The sequence below is a fragment of the Choloepus didactylus genome, chromosome 23, assembly GCF_015220235.1.
Source record: "Choloepus didactylus isolate mChoDid1 chromosome 23, mChoDid1.pri, whole genome shotgun sequence".
Classification (NCBI taxonomy): domain Eukaryota; kingdom Metazoa; phylum Chordata; class Mammalia; order Pilosa; family Megalonychidae; genus Choloepus; species Choloepus didactylus.
The window spans coordinates 8,330,465-8,352,583 of NC_051329.1; the positions used below are offsets into that span (position 1 = coordinate 8,330,465).

At 51.9% G+C, this 22,119-nt stretch overlaps 1 protein-coding gene across 2 annotated transcripts in view; it reads left to right on the forward strand.

Moving 5' to 3' along the window:
• ABCB9 (ATP binding cassette subfamily B member 9) overlaps window positions 1-13,792 on the forward strand; it is a 42,449-nt gene extending 28,657 nt beyond the window's left edge. For both annotated transcript variants that reach the window (XM_037817350.1, XM_037817351.1), the window contains 7 exons: window positions 1,164-1,361; window positions 2,609-2,737; window positions 4,706-4,894; window positions 5,408-5,581; window positions 7,679-7,838; window positions 9,271-9,407; window positions 10,664-13,792. In XM_037817350.1, the coding sequence (XP_037673278.1) occupies window positions 1,164-1,361; window positions 2,609-2,737; window positions 4,706-4,894; window positions 5,408-5,581; window positions 7,679-7,838; window positions 9,271-9,407; window positions 10,664-10,924 (1,248 nt within the window). In that variant the 3' untranslated portion in view covers window positions 10,925-13,792. The remainder of the gene's footprint in view (window positions 1-1,163; window positions 1,362-2,608; window positions 2,738-4,705; window positions 4,895-5,407; window positions 5,582-7,678; window positions 7,839-9,270; window positions 9,408-10,663) is intronic.
• The last annotated feature ends 8,327 nt before the right edge of the window (window positions 13,793-22,119 follow it).

The following is a 22,119-nucleotide window of genomic DNA, read 5'->3' on the forward strand; positions in this document are numbered from 1 at the left end:
TAAACGTATGAGCTGGAGCTGGAGCCCTGCTTCCTTCTCCGCACCCCACGGCGCCCTTCCTGCTTTCTTGCCAGGAAAGGGCGGGGTTCTCTGCAGCTCCACCCCCTAGGGGCGGGGTGCTCCACAGCTCCACCCTCTGGGAAGCAGTGGGGCTCTCTGCAGCTCCACCCCCTGGGAAGCAATGGGGCTCTCTGCAGCTCCACCCCCTGGGGGGGGTGTTCCATGGCTCCACCCTCTGGGAAGCAATGGGGCTCTCTGCAGCTCCACCCCCCATTGGTCTCCACCCCCCCTGGGATGAACCATTTTCCACCCTGTACCTGGGTGTGCTGGATATATATATAGCATTGACTCATTGCCACAAGCCACACACTCCTCACCCACAGCCAGACGTGACTCAGGCACGGCATGACCCTTCCTGGCATGCCGGAGCACACTGCATGCTTCCGATGGCTGGGGTGTGACCCACAGGTCATGGGACATGCCCTCCCGGCAGCTGTGAGAATCAGAGCGGGCTGACCACTGCACAGGCTGAACCACCCAGCCCCGGGGTGGCTGCCAGAACTCCAGTGGGCAGCAGCCTGGAGGGCCACACACTTGGGCTCATTCATAGCTGAACACTTCCAGCGATAAGCACACAACATGAGCAGATTTCAAAGGCTGTGGCCCCTGCCGCCGTCTAGAACTTGGATGGGAGTTCTGGAATCTGTGCCAACTCTCAGGCCCTTGTGTGGTTTCATGTATGTTGATGTAAACGGTGCCCCCTTAATGTTTGGGTTCCTTGTATAGTGTACAACCTGAACACCTGTACAGGGCACCCCTGCTCTTATGTTAGCAGGTGTTGAGGCTCCTTTTCTGAAAGCATCACTCAAAACTGTAGAGTCATGGTGACTGGAGATGGCTTGGTGGTCAGAACCCACCCCCACCCCCCAAGGAGCTGGAGATATTGCCCGAAGGGCCCATTTGGGGTTCTTTCTCTGGGTCTGTCAAGTCAAACTAGAAGGAGTGGGGGGAGAAGGAGGAGCCAGGCCTGTTCCTTTTGTCCCTGGAGCTCCCTGCGTGCAGCTGCCACTAAGAATGGAAAAGTCCAGAGAGGCCTGGGGTCCGGGTGGGGAGTAAGACTGTTTTGGGGTCTCCTCTGCCTTGCCCCCACCTCCTGTCCATAGAGGCTCTCCAAAGAGGTCCAGAGTGCCCTGGCCAGAGCCAGCAACACAGCGGAGGAGACCATCAGCGCCATGAGGACGGTCCGGAGCTTTGCGAACGAGGAGGAGGAGGCAGAGGTGTACGCGCGGAAGCTGCAGCAGGTGTACAAGCTGAACAGGAAGGAGGCGGCGGCCTACACCTCCTACGTCTGGGGCAGCGGGGTAGGTGCCCCTGGCCGCAGGAGGGTGTGACCGTGGGGGGAGGGGACGAAAGATGGGGATCCCTTGAGCCAAGACATTCTCCCGGGGCCCTGTGTGTCATCAGCTGGCTGCCTCTGCCTTCATCCAGCCCCAGCTTTCTGCTTGACCAGGGAGAATCTTCCCGGGAAAGAACGCAGGCTCCTGGCCAGCACCCTCACGGGGCGCTCCCCTCCCCTCTCTCCTGGGTGTGCGGGCGGGACAGGAGGTTCCTCCTCCCAGCCCGGGAAACAGCCCTGCCAAGGGGAAGCAGAAACAGGCACGATCCCACCCGAGCCAGGCAGGGGCCCGCCAGCTCCCTGGGCCACTGTCCCCCGTTAGAGCGGCCGGCCATTCCCCGGAGGTGGTCGCAGCCCCCTGCGGAGAACCGGGAGCGCTCGGACCTCGGCACACCCTCCCCCCCCCCCCCGGCCACATCTGGGAGGTGGGCGTTTCGGGGACGCTGGGGTCGGATGGGGTGAGGGTGAAGTTTAGAGGGAGGAGCTGGTGGTCTGCCGGGAAACCGGGGGCTGGAATTGTCTAGGTCCCCGAGCCCCCCACAGTGCCCGGCCCGGGACGGGAAGGGGCTGCGATCCCCGCAGCGCCCCGGCCGCCGAGCAGCCCGTCCATCAGGAGGGGGCGCCTGTGTGCCGCCTGCACTGAGGTCCCCGGGGGCACGCCCGCCTTGGGGGGCTTGGGAGTGGGGTAGGGTCCTGAGGGGGCATCAGGGCTACCCAGATTCCACTCTTCCCCCAGAGGCTCTCCCAGATGCCCCGCCAGGCCCCTGAGGGCGGCCAGGACACCCAAGACCCAGCCCCTCCCTGCTGGCACCTGGGTGGGGGGCCCCAGACCTCTCGGTCCTGCCCTGCGTGACTCACTGGGGGACCCGGGTCGGTGGACTCCACCTCCCTGAGCCACGTTCTTCCCACCAGGGGGCCTGGCAGAGGAGCTGGGGTGACCACGTGTGTCCCCGGCCTTACAAAGGGAGCCTTGTGCTCCCCCCAGCCCGGGGCCCTCTGGTCACTGCCGCTGGGGACCTTCGTCAGGAAATGCTCCAGGGCGGCAGGGAGGGACAGACCCCCTCGGGAGGGCACCCCCGGCTGGCTGGCGGGTGTCCGTGGGTGGCTGGGAGGGCGGGGCCCCAGCCATGGCTGCTCTGACCTCCCCGCAGGTGGGTGGGGTTGAGGCCGGGCTCAGAGACCCAGTGAGGCCTCTCCCCCCCACCCCCCCAGCTCACGCTGCTGGTGGTCCAGGTCAGCATCCTCTACTATGGGGGGCACCTCGTCATCTCGGGGCAGATGACCAGCGGCAACCTCATCTCCTTCATCATCTACGAGTTCGTCCTGGGAGACTGTATGGAGGTGAGGGCTCCAGCCTGGGGAGGTGGGGGAGGGGGTTGGGGTGGCGATCGGAACCCGGGAGGGGCGGGTGCTGACGGGAGGTCCCAGATCTTTTTAAAGTGGCTGGTGGAGAGAAACTACTAATACCAATATGATCCTGCTACTGACAAGGGACAGTAACTGTGATGCAGCAAAGTGCCAGCAAGAAAAAGGAGCTCAGGAAATGCTCAAAGAGCCCTCTGAGCAGTTGAAGTGCAGGTCAAACTCCTGTTCCTCAGAACAGGAAGCAGAGGCTCAGTGAGGCTGAGTGGCCTGCCGGTGTAGACCTGTACAGGAACTGGATTCAAGGGCAGGGGGGTCTCACCTATCTCAACCCACTAAAGAGTAGCACCACGGGAAAAGCTTGGTTTCCCCTCGAGGGGCAGGATCTGAGTGCAGCTGATTCATTTGAAAGTCATCCCGGGAAATGCAGGTGGTTGACACAGGGTACCTTTCAGAGCCCATTACCACGGTGGGCAAGGGAGCTGGGACGTCTACTCTTAAGCTGCCAGCGGACATTGCTTGGAATTGGGGGTGTTAATCCTGCGGCCTGTGCCCCCCTCTCCCCCCAGGTCCTTCAGGCAGGTGAAGGTTGGTCCTTTATGCACTGCAGGAAGTCTCCTGGGCGTGGGGGGGTGGGGCTCACAGCATCTGCTGCGGAGGCAATTCTGCCCCTAGGAATCTATGCGCAAGACTTCTCGCACGACTGCGCAAAGAAGTGTGTATCCAAGGAGGTCCAGTGCAGCATCCTGTATGATAGTGAGAAATTAAAACTGCCTTAAGTGCCTACCGATCAGGGATTGGATAAATATGGTCCCTCCGTATTCCAGACTTACTGCACTTGTACTGCAGAATGCTCAGCTGCAGTTAAAAGAATGAGGTGGATCTGGGTGAGCTGGCATAGAAAGAACTCTGGGACACACCATTAAGAGAAGAAAGCAAGTCCTTGATCCATGGGGATAGTCTGATCCCCTTTACATACTTAAAAAATCTCCAAATTGTTGAATTATACATGTGCAGGTGATTGTAAATGCACAGAGAAAGGGCTGGAAAACAGCACACTGGGAAAGTATCAGGATATTAATAGTCACATTAATATTAATGTGAATATTGATACTATGCTGATACTAAGGATGGCAGTCAAAGCTACTGTGTCTCGAGTGCTTACTCGGTGGTGAGCTCTCTTATAAGACTCTGCACACAGTAAACTTTCCATCTGCTTAGTGCTGTGTGGCACTGGGACTAATATTGTCCCCATTTTGCCATTGAGAACACTCAGTCACAGCCCTTTAAGAACCTGAACTCAGAAGCCAGATGAACCTGGGTTCAAATCCTGGCTCTGCCACTTTGCAGCTGTGTGACCTGGGGCAAATTACTTGAGTTCTCTGTGCTTTGTTTCCTCCTAAGAAGAATGGAGATAATAACAGAATAATGGCATATAGAAAGTGCCTGATAAAATTAGCCAATATTACTAATAACATTTATTTTGACTGTATTTTTATACAAGGAGAACGTATTTATGTACTGCATAAATCAACACCCATTTTTAAATAAGAAAACGCTATGGCATCTGAAAGACAGGTTTCGCTCCCTGTTCAGGCACATTCCCGCTGTGGGGCGACAGTGGCTGGTTTCTCCACTTCCATTTCTCCACTTGGGGGTGCTGACGTTTCTCCACTTGGGGGTGATCAACACCCCCTTTGCTGAGCCGTGGGTTCCCAATATGTCCTGACAATCAGCATTATTTTTTATTGTTATCCTCATGTTTTTCACTATCATTATTTATTGTGCTAGCAGGTGGTGCCCCAGCAGCCTCCCACGTCTCCCCCAGAACGGCTGCTATCCCCTTGCTCTCTCTGTACCCCAAGCTCCCTCATTTCCCTGGCACTAGGGGTGGGTCCCAGGAGTGGGAGTGTCAGCGGGACAGGAGCGTTTCTCTTCTCCCCGCAGTCGGTGGGCTCCGTCTACAGCGGCCTGATGCAAGGGGTAGGGGCTGCCGAGAAGGTGTTCGAGTTCATTGACCGGCAGCCCACCATGGTGCACGATGGGAGCTTGGCCCCCGACCACCTGGAGGGGCAGGTGGACTTTGAAAACGTGACCTTCACCTATCGCACCCGGCCCCACACCCAAGTCCTACAGGTGAGAGGGGAGCTCCGGGCTGCCAAAAGCATCCCTTGACTCTTCCCACTTTTTGTGCTGTGCACTCCCTACTACACTCCAGGCCCTGGTACCGCAGCCAGGAACACCTGAGACCAGTCCCTGCCCTCGTGGACTTTATGCTCTAGTTGGGGAAGACTGTTAACAGAGTGATTCCAGATAATTAATCAGGGTGGTGTGACAGGGGCAATCTTTGGGGTGGTGATAAATAGTCAAGGAGGGCTTCTTGGAGGAGGTGACATTTGAGCTGAGACCCGAACGAGGAGCAGGAGCCAGCCAGGTGGCTCTCTGCAGCAAGGACAGCTTAGGCAAAGGACATAGCAAGTATGAATGTGCTGCCAGAGAAGGACACCCTGGGGTCCAGCAGTCCCCAACCAAGCCCGGGGGGACGTGGGCTGGGCTGGGCAGGGCACCCTCCAGTGTGCAAGGCTGGAGCATCCAATCCTGGGGAGCTGAGCCAGTGACCCCATGCTGTGCCTTACGTGTGCCTTGCAGAATGTCTCCTTCAGCCTGTCCCCGGGCAAGGTGACTGCCCTCGTGGGGCCCTCGGGCAGCGGGAAGAGTTCCTGTGTCAATATCCTGGAGAACTTCTACCCCCTGGAGGGGGGCCGCGTGCTGCTGGACGGGAAGCCCATCAGTGCCTACGACCACAAGTACCTGCACAGAGTGGTAGGTGCGGGGGTCTTTCCCGCCCCCCTCCGCCCACTCCTCGTCTAACCTTCTTTGTGAGATGTGACACAGAAGCAGAGAAGGGCACTAAGGCTAAATGTATGAACTGGCTCAAAGAATTATCACCAACGTAACCTGCTACCCCGGGTCAAGAACTAGAACATTCCTGCACTCTGGAAGCTTCCATATGCCCCTTCTCTTCCACTAGAGGCAATGTCTTACCTGACTTTAAAAAATTTTTTCGTCATGGTTAGATATATCTATGTATATAAGTTTTGATATTTTAACCGTTTCTAAGTGTGCAGTTCAGTGGAATTAAATATACTCACAGTGTTGTGCAACCATCACCACCATCTATTTTCAAAATATTTCATCACCCCAAACAGGAACTCTGGACCCATTAATCATTAACCGCCCATCTCCACCCCGGTCCCTGATAACCTCTAAGGTACTTTCTGTCTCTATGAATTTGCCTGTTCTAGATATTTCACGTAAGTGGAATCATACAGCGTCTGAACTTTCATTGCCTGACTTTGTGATTGTTGTCTCCAGGCTTTTCTCTAGTTTGGCCGTCTCAGTGCATTTCCCCACATGGCGTAGCTGTGTCTTGCCTGTGAGCTTCATTTGGATGAAATCGTAACTTGTGCCTCTTGCTTTTTCCAGCCATCCTTGTCTGTGGGAGCCTTCCAGCTTGAAGCCACAGTGGTTGGTGCACTCATTTTAATTGCTGGGCAGGATTCCCCTGTGTAAACGTATCACAATCTGTTTCTGCTTTATGCTCTGGTTGGATGTTTAGGTTGTTTCCCATTTTTTACTATTTCCAGCAATACTGATCTGGAAATTCTTACCCACATTTACTTGTATGTGTAGGGACGTGCTTCCCCAGGTTTGTTCCTTGGAGTAGAATAGTTTAGTGATAGAGGATACACACGCCCAACTTTAGTAGTTACTGCCACGACCGTATTCTTAGGTGGTTGTACCGACTGAAGCCACCCAAGCAGCGGACGAGGGTTCTAATTGTTCTGCATTCTCGTCTGCACTTAATATGGTCAGCCCTGAATTTTGACCGGCTGGTGAGTGTGTAGTGGCAGCTCGCTGTGGTTTTTCGCTTTCCCCTGATCACTAAAGATATTAAGCACCTTTTCATGTGCTTATCGACCATTTGGATTTCCTCTTTTGTAAATGCCCTGTTTTCTTTAATTAAATTTTTTTTTTAAATTCATAAACACAAAACAGTAAAATGCCACAGTCCACCCATATTCCCATATCCTTTGGCAAATTTTATAACTAAGAAACAAAGAGTTCCTCTCCCTTTGCCCTTCGAATTCTTTCTCATGGAGGTAGCCAGTGTTAATGTAGTAAATATCTTTGTCCAGCCTATTTTCTATCTTTGTGTAAGTATGTAGATATATAAAGGAACATCTATACCATTTTAAACAAAAACAGAATCATGCTATGTGTATCTATTGATCTGCAATTTCATTTTATGGATGCATTGTAATTATTTAACCAATCCTCAATTTATGGACAGCAAAGCTATTTCTCATTCTTTCCTTTTCCTTCTTTTTACCCCCCTCCCCCATTTACAGTCTTGCAATAATATCCTGTATACTATTATTTTTGTAGGCCAGATTCCTGAGTTATTTTGTCCTGTGGGTTCATAGGACTACAGCTTCTTGGAATTATTCTCTGGGAAGGGAGGGGCAAGGCCCCAGGGTAGCCTTTATGGCCTGGAGTCCCACTCTGGCCTCTCACCTCCAGTCCTGGGTACACACGTTCACAGAGCCATGTTCTCTCTCTCTCTTCTCCCCCACCCCGAGGCTGGGGGCTGAGGCTGAGGCAGACAGCGAGCTCTCTCTCTGGTGGCCAGAAACTTGGCTTCGCCCAGAGTGGCAAACGTCAGGGGCCCCATTTGTGGGTCGGGGGAGGCTGAAGCTGGGGGTGCCGTCACAGGAGGTGAGGCAGCTGAGAGCAGCAGCTGGGCCTCCCCAGGCCCTGATCAGGTTGCAGACCTGGGACCCTGGCTGGCGTGGTTCCCGGTGACAGCCGGACAGACCATTTCCCGCCTCTCATGCCCCATCCCCCCCATCTCAACAGATCTCCCTGGTGAGCCAGGAGCCCGTGCTGTTTGCCCGCTCCATCACAGACAACATCTCCTACGGCCTGCCCGCCGTGCCCTTCGAGACGGTGGTGGAGGCTGCACAGAGGGCCAACGCCCACGGCTTCATCATGGAGCTCCAGGACGGCTACAACACGGGTACGGAGCCCGGTGGCGTCCGCCCCACCAGCTGCTCTTCATTACTCCATTTTTAAAGTGAACTCTTGAAAACGAGATATTCACATGGTCCAAAATAAACAATATATAGAGAGAAGCACAATGAAAAGTTTATTCCATCCCTGTATCCATTTCCAGTTGCCTCCAGTCTTCACCAAAATTTCTTTCTTTAGTTTCTTATGTCCTTTTGGGTTTCTTTATGCAAATATGAATATATATTTTATCCCCCACTCCCTCTACATGCAAAAAAGTAGCACCTGATACTTGCAGTTGTGCACCTGGCTTTTTTTTTAACCTAAGGTGGTGTCTTGGTGGTGTTTCCACGAGGGCACCTGGAAAGTGTCCTGATTCTCTTTTTTACAGCTGCAGAGTTCTCTGGCGTGTGGGCTTTCTAACAATGCATTTAAGAAATTACTTATTTGCTCAGTTTCCTGTTGATGGACATTTGAGTTGGTTTTTAACTTTTTGCAATAACCCGTCCCTCCTTTGGTGAGAGCGCAAGAACTTTGAGCTGTAGGAACAATTCACAGAGGTGGGTTTGCTGGGACCGAGGTTGTGTGTTGTACTTTTAACACACGTGCCGCACACACTGATGAACATGCAGGGTTAAGCGCTGCAGCCTCACTGTTGCAAGCCGTTGGCATCGTCCCAATTGCACGTGCCCCAGGAGCAAAGGAGAAGTTTCCCCAAAGTTTCAGCCGCGAAGTGTATTACCACATATTTGGGTTTTTGCTCTATTAATGGGATAAAAATAGTACCTTGTGTGTCCTCTTGACTTACATGCCTCTGAGGAACAGAGATGAGTTTAGACTTGTGGGTAGTTGCAGCCAGTGCCCCTACATTTTAAGTTTTATTGTGGTAACATGTAAAACATAAAACTTGCCATTTAACCCCCTTTTCTGTATGCCGTCCAGTGGCATTAATTACATTTACAACATCGTGCTGCCGTCACCGCCATCCACTGCCGAAACTTTTCCATCGCCCCAAAGAGAAACTCTGTCCCCATTGAGCATCAGCTTCCCATCCCCTCCCTCCGCCCCTGTAGCCTCTAGCCTACTTTCTGTCCCTGTGAATTTGCCTTTTCTAGCTCCTTGTAAGTGGTGTCACCCACCATTTGTCCTTTGGAGTCTGGGGCCTTTCACTCAACATCATGTTTTCGAGGTTCAGCTACTCTGTTGCATGGATCAGCAGTGCATTCCTTTTTATGGCTAAATAATATTCCCTCGCATGGATGTACTGCCTTTTGTTTACCTTTGGCCCTTTTAACGACACTTTTTCCTGAAGAGCTGGCCCCTTGCTGACTCTGGGTGCCTGGGGGGGACGGTGAAAGGCGGAAGGGGGCTTCCTGCTCTAACCGCGGGCTGCCCCCCCTTCACCCTCCTGCTAACCTCGCCCGTCTGCCTGTGCCCCGCAGAGACCGGGGAGAAGGGTGCCCAGCTGTCAGGCGGCCAGAAGCAGCGGGTGGCCATGGCCCGGGCCCTGGTGCGGAGCCCACCCGTCCTCGTCCTGGATGAGGCCACCAGCGCGCTGGACGCAGAGAGCGAGTACCTGGTGAGTTGTGGAGTGATGGGGCCGGAGCAGGGGGTGTCGGGTGCTGGGAAGGGCTTAGAGATGGCCGGAAGGGCTCTCCCAGGCCACGGGCCTCCCTGGTGGATGGATTCCTGGGGATGAGGGTGGAGAGCCAGGGGAAAGGAGGCCCAGGGCCTGTCCCTCTGGGCCCAGGCTCCCAGCCCTCCCCAGAGCTGACACTGGGTGAATCAGGGCAAGAAAGGGCCTTAGAGGGGGAGCCTTGGATTAGAAGCTCTGCCCTGCAGCTTCTAACTGTGTGGCCCTCAGAAACTCGCCTCCCTTCTCGGAACCTGTTTCTTGATACTAAAGCCGGCCGGGCATGCATCTGCGGGTGGCTGGCTAGCTCAGGGTGCCCACGGACTGATTCGTTCATTATTCAGACATTTCCTGAGCGCCTCCCGGACGCTGGGCACCGTGGTAGGTGCTGGGGTGACAGTGGCCAGCAGACTAGCCAAAGCCCCCGTCCCTGTGGTGTTCCTGAGCTAGTGGAAATATGAGTTTAAGTAGCAGTTCAGCTAGTGGCCAATGCTACAAAGAACGCAGAGAACGGGTGGGCCCATACCAGCTGGGCTGAGACCTGAAAGAAAAGGAGGCAGCCATGAGAAATCCTGGGAGAGGGTCTCCCAGGGCAAAGGCCCAGATGGGGGGCTGAGCTCGGCAAGTTCAGAGCAGAGCAGAGAGGTAAGTGCAGCTGGGCGGTGGAGGGCAGCTCAGGTTGGCGAGGACAGTCACAGGGAGACAACCTCTGCCGGCCCCCAGAAAGAACTTAGATTTTATTACAAGCAGGATAAGAAATGATGGGGGGTTTGGGGCAGGAGCTAAATGAGCATTGATGGGGCTTTTTATATCCATGTGGGGAGGGGGCTGGCAGGTGGGGGGTGTTGCAGGCATCCAGGTGAGAGATAGCAGCATGGAGGTGGCAAGGCAGAGATGGTTGGAGACAAATCGGGGAGGTAGACTCCCCGGCTTTGCTAAAGCATGGAGGATGGGCCCAGGGAAATGGGAGGAATTGAGGGTGACGCCTGGTTTGGCTGCCTGAGCTTGAGGGTGGCAGGAAAGCTAGGAGAGCAGCCCAGGGGTCAGCTTTTGGGGTGTCAGCCCAGAGCAGAATGCACGACCCACTGTCTCCCTTAATCCTGGTGGGAGCCCAGGAGAGGCTAAGCACCAGCTGGGAGGTGGGTGCAGAGGGGGGTGAAGTGGGTCGGGGGCTGCCAGGTGAGCTGGGCCCATCTGTGCAGATCCAGCAGGCCATCCACGGCCCCCTCCAGAGGCACACAGTGCTGGTCATCGCACACCGGCTGAGCACCGTGGAGCGCGCGCACTGCATCGTGGTGCTGGACAAGGGCCGCGTGGTGCAACAGGGCACACACCGGCAGCTGCTGGCCCAGGGCGGCCTCTACGCCAGGCTGGTGCAGCGCCAGATGCTGGGGCTCGAGCCCGCTGCGGACTGTACCCCTGGCCGCCAGGAGCCTCCCGGCGACAGCTGCTGCAAGGCCTGAGCAGTGGCCCCTGCCTCCCCTCAATCCTCCAAGGGGCAGAGGCCCCGGCGCCTGCCTGGGGGAGGTGTCCACTGGGCCACCACCGCCCCCAGCCACCCTCTGAGCCCAGGCCCATTCCCCAGAGGGCAACCTGCCGTGTCCTGCCTGTCCCCACTTCTTGCATCTTGCCCCCCTGTTCCTGCCCTTTCCCCCCGGGGTCCCACAGTCCCCAGGTGCCAGGCACCGTCCCCTCCAGTCTGGGAGGGGGCTTCCAGGGGACAGCAGAGCCGCCTTTTTAAACCCAGATCTTACCAGGGTTTTTACTGCTTGGTTCGATGGGTCCCAGCCAACCCCCAGATGTCGAGAACATTTTTCTAATTGGGGTCATAGCGGGCAAGTTCACTGAGATGGTCTAGAAACTTCTGAGCCAGGAATGAGTGACCCTTCCTAATAGCCTGCAGTTGTCAGGGGAGAACAAAGCCTCTATCCTTTGGAGGAGGGAATTCCCAGGGGCAGGATAAAGGGGAGGGGGCTTTCTGCTTTCCCTTGTCCCAGCTCTGGGAGTCAAGCCAAGGGCTCCAGAAGTTGGGGGAGGGAGGTGGGGGGCGGGCAGTGTCTCCCTGCCATTGTCCCTGCCTCCCTGCCAAATCCAAGCCAGTCTCACTGTGAACCACTACAAACCTTAACTGGGGGAGTGAGGGGCTGGCCAGGCCTTGTGGGGCCTCAGGGCACCCCTGGCCCAACACCCAGTGCTTTGCCCACTTGGCCCTGCCTCTCCCTCTCTCTGCTCCTCTCCCCAGCAGGCCCCCCCCCACCCCGTCCACTCCTGCTGCTCTACTGTCCGGAGGCCCTTGGATGTTTGCAAGATGCGTTCTCCTCTCTGTTTGGTGGATGGGACAGTGGCAAAGCACAGGGTCTGGCTTTGCAGGGAGTTGTGAACTGTCAGGAGGAGCTGGTCAATAAAGTGTACTACCTCTGACCCCTGCCCTCTGCCCTCTGCCCTCTACCTGGGCCGTCTGTCTATCTGCCCTGCTGCCTGGTTGGGTTTCTCACCTCCCGCCCTGCCTGTTGGAGCTGCAGAGAGGCTTTGGGTGGTCTTGGGCGTCTCCCCAGTATGGGAACACCCCCTCGGTCTCCTCACACCTCCAGGATCTCCAGCGTAGATATTCACGTCTGTCTGTCTGTCTGTCTGGGGCTTGGCGGCGGGATAGAGATAATCTCTTCCAAATTCCAGGGACCTCTGCCTCCCAGGAAAGCCCAGGCCCGGGATGTGCCAGCTTTTCTTTTCCATCAAGGTTGGGTCACCTCACGCTCAGGCCAGTCCGCAGAGCAGAGAAATAGCAGACGGTTGGGGGAGCCCCGTCAGAACTGGGGCCAGGGAGACCTTCTGGGGGTTATTTTCACTTGCTGGATTCAGGGGAAGTGCAGGGTCCCAAGAAATGCTTGGGGCAGTGGCTTTTTACCGCCTGGTGGAGAACTATTTTGACATTTTTAACTTCTGGTACAATTATACGGCATGTACCAGCTCAATGTCAACCATGTCCCCGTTTTCCAGTGGCCAGCTGGGTCCCCTGCCTGCTCTCAGGGCTTCGGCTTGCCTGGAGCATCTTATCTCTCTCGGACCCTCAGGCTCCCATCCCAAAGAAGCCACTTTGAATCCCGGAAGGGGGTCTCACAAGCTCAGGCCGAGGCTGGGATTCTAGGAGGGATCAGAGAGGCACCGGGTACTGTCTAGTCTCACTGAATCCTTACACCAACCCTCAGACCAGTTTTCTCCCCATTTTGAGATTGTTAATTCAAAGCTCAGAGAGGTTCATTGAGTGGCCCTAGGTCACATAGCCAAGACCCCACAAGCTGAAGCCACAAAACTGGGGAACTAAAATGTGGTGGGGCATAATGTTATCTGGACTCTTCCACTGTGCTTGACCATTCCGTTAATAAATAAGCAAGCAAACAAAGAGAAAGTGCTGTGCAGGCCCAAGAGAATATAGAGATGGGGTAAATTCAGCCCCGAGGAGAACTGAGGCTGCAATTCTAGGCTTTTCCCCTCTCTGGGCCTCAAATTGGACCCCTCCCGTCACACTGGCCACCCAGGTCCGAAATAAGCCAAGCTCACCCTGGCCTCAGTGCCTCTGCACTGGCCGTTCCTTCAGCCGGAAACACTTTTCCTTCCACTCATTTAACAGCTGGTTCCTTCTTGTTCTTGGCTCAGCTCAAACCTCTCCTCCTCTTGGACAAGGTCCTCCCTGATGAGCTGTGGTCCTCCCAGCACTATCACTCCCTGAAATGTCCTGGCTGAGTATTTTTGTCCACCTTTTCCAGCAGCCCCGGGAGTGCAGAGACCTTGTGGGATTGGTTCAGTGCTAGCACAGTGCCTGGCACGTAGCAGGCACTTACTTTATAACTCCAGAGGAGAGCGGGGGCCCCTGTGAAATCCAGCCAGGGTCAGCTCCAGCCCCTTACACACCAGGGAAGCCCCAAGCCCCGCATGACCTCCAGGACTTTTACAGATACCGGAGTGGCTTGTATTCTCCCCATCACCTCTGCCCCTGAGCTTCATGTGTCCTGCCTATGTGATTTCTGGTCCACATCAATCCCAACACAATCTCAGCCTCTTCTGCCACTTCTACAAGAATCCTCTCCCACACTGGCTGCTAGCATTTATGAGCACTTACTGTGTTCCAGACACAGGGCTAAGCAGTTCGCGTGTGCCACGTCATCTAATTCTCATAAAAACTCTAAACGGTACGTACAGTGCCTTGCCTGTTTTATAGATGAGGTAACTGAGGCACAGAGAGGTTAAGTGACTTGCCCAAGACTACCCAGCAAGTAAGGGTTAGAATTGGGTTTCATATCTAGGAAGTGTTTTTGACCCCAGAGTGTGTGTGTTTGAAATCAACCACAGGGTGTTCACGAGAGTGAAGATTTAAGGGCATGGGTTGGGGAGGGTATATAGACATTGCAGCAGAGAGCTACAGACCGAATATTAGACCTGATTCTCAAACATAAGTGACTCCAGGAACCGGGTAAGTACCATAAGTAAGTGAAGCCAACCAGGTATAAGAAAAATCATACAGCCTTCTTGGTTTCTCTTTTGCTTTTCCACTTTTGACATTGCTATAGAAAAACCTTTTTGTTCCATTAAAAACAAAAAAACCATGCAAGCTTGAGGATAAATCACAACTGAGCCTCAGAGTCCATGACAATAGGGAATGGTGGGGACTGTGGCAAACAGAGTGCTCAGGCCTGTTTAAAAGGGACAACTGAAAATCAGTTCCAGCCCATTGGGGCCATGCAAGGAACATGGCCCAGAACTAGCAGATGTTTCCAGAGAAGCTGGAAGTTCCATTATTAATGTGAGGTCACCTGCTTTTTATAGATTGACTTGAGTTATATTTACAAAACTGAGGTTTAGCAAAACACATCTCCAGGCCGTCTTCAGCCTGTGGGTCACTGAGTCTCCAACCTGTGCTCCAAAGTCTTGGAGGTTCCCCATCGAGGAGCTTTCCCTGCACAGTGCCCCACGCCACTCTGCCCAGGCCCCTCTCTCATGCCCTCCCAGTGCCCACTTCCTCTCCTCACTCTCCCCCCCAGTCTGGGAACGACAAATTCTTCCTCCTTTCCTGTGCTAAGGGGTCTGCACCAGCTCCCCAACTTGTAAACCCAAACCCAAAAGTGTGCCCAAGGCGGTCGGGAGAGCCTTCCAGAGACCAGGTTTGTCCTTGTTTGAAGGCAGATATATATAATTTTGGAATACTTTGAGATTTACAGAAAAGTTGCAACAATAATAGAAGTCCTATTGTTCAGGCTGAATTGTGTCCCTCGGAAAGGTGTGATCCGGTCCTAATCCCTGGTGCCTGTGCTAAATGGGACCTTATTTAGAAATAGGGTCTTCTCAGATGTAGCTGAGTTCGTCCTGTATTAGAATGGGCCTTAGATCCAATGTGACCGGTGTCCCTGTGAGAAGAGGCAAATCTGGAAATGGAGATGGAGACACAGGGAGAAGACGGCCGTGGGAAGACAAGCAGTGCTCGGGCCCCCAGGAGCTGGAGGAGGCCAGGCAGGGGCCTCCCCTAGAGCCTCCGGGGAGCGTGGCCCTGCACACACCTTGATTTTGGACGTCCGGCTTCCAGAACTGTGAGAGAATAAATTCTTGCTGTTTTAAGCCTCCCAGTTTGTGGTTCTTTGTTACGGAGGCCCCAGGGCACTGACAGCCACTCTCCCAGTTTCTCTTTCTAGTAAAGTCTTGCCTCACCGTGGTAAAAACTAAAAAATCACCTTGGTACATTACTCTCAGCTAAACTCCAGGCTATTTTCAGAGTTCCCTAGTTTTTCACTCATGTCCTCTTTCTGTTCCAGAATCCAATCCAGGGCAGCACGTTGCATTTAGAGATATGATTTTTAAAGCTGACTTCTTTCTGTTACAATTAACTTAGCAAATATGGGGTCGCTCCATCTCTGCCAGAAACCATGCTAGGCATCCAGCCAGGGTGAGGAGGGAAATGCACAGGCTGCAGGGAGAGGCAGACAAGAAAACCAGCAAGAACAGGGGCTGTGGGAGCCCCCCGCGGGCATAATTCTGGCGTGAGGATTAAGGGAGAGGAAGGGGCTATGGGCCCACCGGGGTGTCCACGGCCCGTGCCCTGCAGAGCCCCTCGCTTGGTCAAAAGCTCTGTGGTCACCTCTTGAAATTCTTAATTTTTGAACAGGGGGCCCCGTGATTTCGTTTTGCACCAGGCCCAGCAAATTATGTAGCTCGTCCTGGGTAGTTGGCCCAGGCGGATCCCCTGCCTCTAAGGGAGAGGGCTTTTTTTTTTTTGACTTATTTTATTTAAGCTGTATTTAAAAGTACAGATAATTTCTAACCAGGACTGTGGTCTCCACCCCCATTTCCTGGGCATTTCCCACCACTCAGACCCTCTTGATACAGATCACACACCCCCTGCCAACTGCTCCCTTCCTCTTCCAAGCCAGGCCGGAAGCTGAGCGGGTAATTGACGCAGCAGATGGGTTTTTCCAGACAGCTGCTGGAGTGTGTGCCGGCGGGGGGCTGCTAGTCTGCTCTGGGGTCGGGGCCAGAGCTGACAGCTCCAGGGCGGGAAGCCAGAGCCCTGTGGTCAGCAGCTGCCGTGCCCGAGGGTCTGCAGAGGGTGGCTTCTCACGGCCGGGCACCCTCACCTGTGGGCATCCTCACCTGGGGGCAGGACCGCGGCACCCCCAGGCCGTGTCCCTGGCCTCTCGTAGAGGCTGCGCCAGAGCTCCGACCCCACCTTCCGCTCAAGCGCCTAGATTTGCCTTTCTCCAAAAGACTGGCTGAGACCTCCATCTTCACAGGACACATCATACCTCCAGGGCTCTGCAATCCGTCTGCTCTCTTCCTCCTCTTCGACGTGCTGCCAGGTACAGTTTTACAGGTTTGGGTCTGCAGCAGGGTGATTGGCTGGGGTGAGCCCCTTTTTCATCCCTGCAGAGCTCAACACTTTATCCCAGGGGCTACACACGGGCCAGAGGGGGGACCTGAGTAAATAGGACCAGCTATAAGACATTAGGGAGACATTAGGGAGCAAGGGCACTGTGGTGAGCACACCCCTCCTTTGCAGGGGTCCCCTGCTTCTCAGCTCCAGCCGACTGGGTCTTCCAATTTTTCAGAAGTAGGCAAACCGAATCTTCATGTGAAATCTCCCACTTATTTTGTTTTATAGTGTATGTATATATTTAACATGAAATTTGTCATTTTAACCATTTTGAAGTGTGCAATTCAGTGTCCTTAGTCATATTTACGATGTTGTGCTGCCAGCACCACTCTCTATTACTAAACATTTTCATCACCCCAAACAGAAACTCTGTATGCACTGAGCAGTAACTGCGTTATCTCTATCCCAGCCCCTGATAAGTTGCAATCTACTTTCTATCTGCGAATTTGCTTATTTTAGGTATTTTATATACGTAGAAACATACAATGTTTGACGTTTTGTATCTGGCTAATTTCACTGAGCATGTTTTCAGGGTTCACCACGTGGTAGCATGTATCAGCGCTTCATTCCTTTTTAGGACTGAGTAATATTCCATCGCGGGGAAGGACCCCATTTTGTTCATCCACTTATCAGTGGGTAGACATCTGGGTTGTTTCTGACTCTTGGCTCTTGTGAGTAATGCTGCTAGGGACATTCGTGTACAAGTATCTGGTCGAGTCCTGCCGTCTATTCTTTTGGGGAAATCTCTCCATTTTAACCATAGGCATCTAATCCAAACTTTAAAAAAAATACAAACAGGTCAAACAAAACATGTCCTTGGGTCTCCATGTGGTGGCCTCTGGTTTACACCCACAGTTTAGCTCTGAGTTACTCTCTTGTGCACCTGCAATCATTTTCTCCTGCAGTACAAGTCATTGCTGCCCACTTAGATTGAGATTCTTCAGAGGCAGAGACTACATCTGCTTTACTTTTTTGGCTTCCCCTAAAGCACTGGACAGGTCAAGCCCTTAGAACCTAAGCCAGGGTCTCGAGGGGCTGGCTGGTGGTGGTAAAATCAAATGACTCAGGACTGGGTCTCAGGGTGGGGGCTGGGGGAGACACCTGGGAAACTATTTAATCTGGACATCTTCAAACTTTTTATAGGCTATAGAAGGAATCCTTTTTTTCCTCTTTGGAGAACTGATATGTATGTTTTTATTGAGGTGTCAGGAACATATGCAGATGCATAGATGTTACTTGTTGAGGTGGATGTGATTTGCTCATTGTGTATATCTGTGTGTGTGCCACCCTAACCGATTTGCTATTGTGTACACCTGTGTGCAACCCACACTGATTTGATTATTGTGTACACCTGTGTGCCACTCAAAAAAAAAAAAACCGAATGATGGAGCGGCTCATCATCCCCAGAAAGTTCTGGAACCCTTTCTTTTAATGGAACCTTAAGTGAAGTTCAGTGTGCACTACTAATCAAAACACAGTTGCCCCTGTATCCCCCACGGGCCCCTGAAGCGCGGCCACCGGGGACCCTCAGCTTCCCTGTGACTGTGCACCTGGGAGTGAGCCTGGATGTCTCTCGCCTTCCGGCTACAGGTCCAGCCCCGGTGCTCTCCCAAGATATCCCCCAGTCCACCCCAGCTTCCCTGCCTCCACCGCCAATCCTGCAAGCTGTCCTCCACCTCGCCCCCCAAATGATCTTTTGTTCTTTTCTTTTTAAATTATGGTTTCATATACACAGAAAAAACACATTTGCCATTTTAACCATTTTTTTTGCAGTTTTATTTTTACTTATGTATGATACATGACACAGAATTATTATTTTAGTACATGATACAAAATTCATACAAAAAGCTATGGAGAGAAAAATAATTATCTGTCCCTCCCAGTCCTGTCTTCCATTCATCTATTTTCCCTCCCAAGGGGAAACTAGTTTCTTATAAACCTTAGAAAGATACTCTGCATATATAAGAATATACGCAAGCGTGTACTTTTTATTTTGTTTATTTTGTTTATTTAATTTTGTAATTAGGTAACCAATACTTAACACTCATCACTCCCTAATTATTTTACTACAGTTTGCTATTATCTATGCTCTTGAGATTATTTTGGTCTTCTCTGTCTTTGTGTTGGAAATACTATAAAATGGGATCCTACTGAGAATCCCTCCCCAACTCCACACCCAGTGATGTCTCCTTGGTAGATTGAAATCAGCCTTGGTGGGGGTATTTGCACCACGGCGTTAACAAATGCTACAAACCAGGGCTTGGTGTAGTGTTTTGCTGGTGGTGTATACTTTAAAAAGCAATTAAATTTTTCACAAGGAAACAAAGTTTTATCACCCAATAGAGTTACTTTAGTAATAATGTGCTGTTTATGCCACACATAGTGCTGTGTAGACAACAATAAAGCAATGTCGAGATTCAAATGCTGGGCAGTCAGGCTCACACATCAACTCATTCCCACATCCCAGTTTACTCATGTTTCAGATTCGCAAATTACTTCATGTTTTACTATCTATTTAGGTTTGTGTGCTGGTTTGAATCCATTATGTACCCCCCAGAAAAGCCATGTTCTTTTAAATCAATCTTGTGGGGGCAGACTTATTGTGGGTGGGAACTTTTGGTTAGATTATTTCCATGGAGATGTGACCCCACCCGTTCAAGGTGGGTCTTAATTAGTTTACTGGAGTCCTTAAGAGAGCTCAGAGCCAACACAGACCCAGATGCTGGGAGATGCAGACAGAAGAACATTTGGAGACAACTTAAGACAGAAGCCCAGAGACATTTTGGAGAAAGCCATTTTGAAACCAGAACCAGGAGACAAGTTCTAGCAGACATGGCTGTGTGCCTTCCCCTGTGACAGAGGAGCCCCAGATGGCATCAGCCTTTCTTCAGTGATGGTATCCTCCTCTTGTTGATGCCTTAGTTTGTACACTTTTATGGCCTTAGAACTGTAAATTTGCAACCTATTAAAAAAAACCGTTGAAACCATTGAAAGAGCTGTTCCATTTCTGGTATTTTGCATTCTGACAGCTTCAGCAAACTGAAACAGTTTGCTCTCAAATATTTGAAATTTTGAATGCTGAACTTGTCAACATTTTCCAGTAACACTAAGCACCATACTGCATGAGTTTTATTAGAGTTTTTCATTAGTGTTTGGCGTGATGTACAATTTCTTTTGGGCAGCCATAAAGAACTAACTCCAACTGAAAAATGAAATCTCTCCAAGGTGTCCTAAAAGCCTTTGATCCTAGAAATATACCAATGGACTTTGCCCAGAGTAGTGGGCCTTCATTGGTACAGATATATCATCTTGTCTCACAAGTTTTTATTCAATGTCCTGCATAGAATTTGATGGAAAACCACCTCTGTCCCAAAGAATGCACATTTTAATTTCATTTCCCAAGAATAAGTAACTTTTAGAACAGGCGCTTGCTATAAAGTATGCCCTAAAGTTCTTTAGCTCTCAGGCCTCAAGGTAAATCTGTATGTGAACATTTCCCCCTGAGAAATCAAAACCTTGAGATATGAGTCTTAAGGTAATATTTTAGGGCCTTTGGCACCTTATATAATATAAATCCTGACTGGTGTTAACGCTATGAAGATAATGTGTAGTTCAAAAATCGAATGGGAGGGGCGAATACTCTTGACTTTGAGTAAGTGGATTTTTAACTTGCTTTTGCAGTTGAAAAAAACAATGATTAAAACATCATTGGTGAGGTTTAGACTCAGAAGTATGTTGGGTGTATAGATGTTAGACTTAGTGACTAATAAAATTATGTGCATATATATGTGTATGTGTGTATATTAATATATATGCAAATATGCATATTTTTTCGAGAGCCCATTGTTAAACACTTACCAGCACGTCACTCTCTTGTATTACTGTCATCATAGCACTAACTCTCTGCGACCCTTTGGCTTTATTATTTGGTTTTATTTATTTGTTTGCACCTTCGTTATTTCTCTCCCACACTAGATTTTGTTTGGCTCAGTGAGTAAACTGCTGTCTCCTTGGTGCCTAGAAAAGCGCCTGACACATAGCAGGTGCTCAGTAAACATTAGTCATTAACGAAATGAACGAACTCTTGGACACCCCATGACACAGTCTGAAACCATAAGGCATACCAGGCACCTCACCTGACAGGGAAACTGAGTCACAGAGCAAAGCAATGTCTCCAAGGTCTGAGCTGTATTCAGCAAGACGGTGGTCCCCACACTCACCTTCCAGTGTCTTCTCCCCACTGCCCCTTCATTTGGAGAGTGTGTTTCAGTTTCAGACTCACGGGGTCAGAGATGACCTGGGATGCCAGAAGGACGGGCAGGTGTTCCCACCCGCACACAACCAGCTCACCGAGCTGCCAAGCTGTGAGGAGCTTCTGGGGTGCCCACTTCTGGGCTTGGGGTCCATGTGGCCCGCAGGGGCACCCTCGGGGGCAAGTGCAGGGTGAGAGGCCACCGCTGTGGTGGCCACTGAGGGTGCAGAAGGGGGCTGTTTTGGAGAGCAGGGTCCCTTTCACACTCCTGCTTGGCCTCGCGGGAAGGTGAGTCCATTCCCTGTGGGAGATCCTCGGTGGCCGGGTGGGTCTGTGTGAACCTTATCACACGCCCGGCACTGCGTCAGGAAGTGCAGGACACACCTGAGAAAACAGAAACCAGCTCAGACAAAGGCTAAGTGAGAGGCCTGGATGGACATTTGGGGTTCACAATTCCCTTTGGCAGTTTGACAGAAAGGTAGAGACTCTCCCCAGAAAAAAACGCCCATACCCTTAAAGAGTTGTGAGCAATTTGGGGGGAAAGTGTGGTGTTTGGCAAGTCCTCCAAAGTGAGGGCATGTTCTCTGGTGACTGGAGACCATGGGGTGCAAACATCACTTCTCTCACGAAGCAAACAGGATGAAATGTCAACACTGGTCGGCTGAGAGGTCAGCCAAGGGAGGTTTCTGAGTATCAGAATTTCACACACCTGGGGTGGCCACTCAGAATGAAACAAAACCGTGGTAAATGCCAACGCCTCCAGGAAGACTTCGTGGTAAATGCCAATGCCTCCAGGAAGACTTCCTGGGGGAAGCAAAGCATCCGTTCTGACCTCTGTTTACCGAAGTCCAAGTCGCTGAACAGCCCAAAAGCAAACAAATCCTGCAGCCGAGAGCCCTGCCCAGACCTGAGCTGGGCTGTGGCCACCTCTGACCTCTCCCTCCCTAAGAACCTCCTCTTGCAATCCTGCCCCTCTCCAGGGTCTGAGAAGGGAGCTTAGAATTCTAGAAAATTCCACGAAGAAGGAACTCTGGCATCCACACCCCTGAAACAGCCATTTCTGCTGAGGTCATTTATTTCTGGCCCCAGGTAGGAGAGCATTATTCAAATAATAATGCAAAAAAATTCTTTAAACATTTTTTTTTTTTTTGCAAAGGCATCAGAAAGAGATTGATTAAAAATTACTTTTTAGAGTAAAATACACATAACATGAAATTTACCATTTGTCTTAGTTTCCTGGGGCTGCCATAACAAAGAACCACAAACTGGGTGGCTTAAAACGACAGAGATTCATTCTCCCACATTCCAAAGACAGAAGTCTGAAATCAGGGTGTCCACAGGGCCGCGCTCCCTCTGAAATCCATCGGGGTGGCTCCTTCCTGGTGTCTTCTGGCTCCTGGGGGCTGCCGGCCGTCCCTGGCATTCCTTGGCTTGTGGCCCCATCATTCCTGACTTGGCCTCCATCTTCCCCTGGCCGTCTCCCCTGGGGC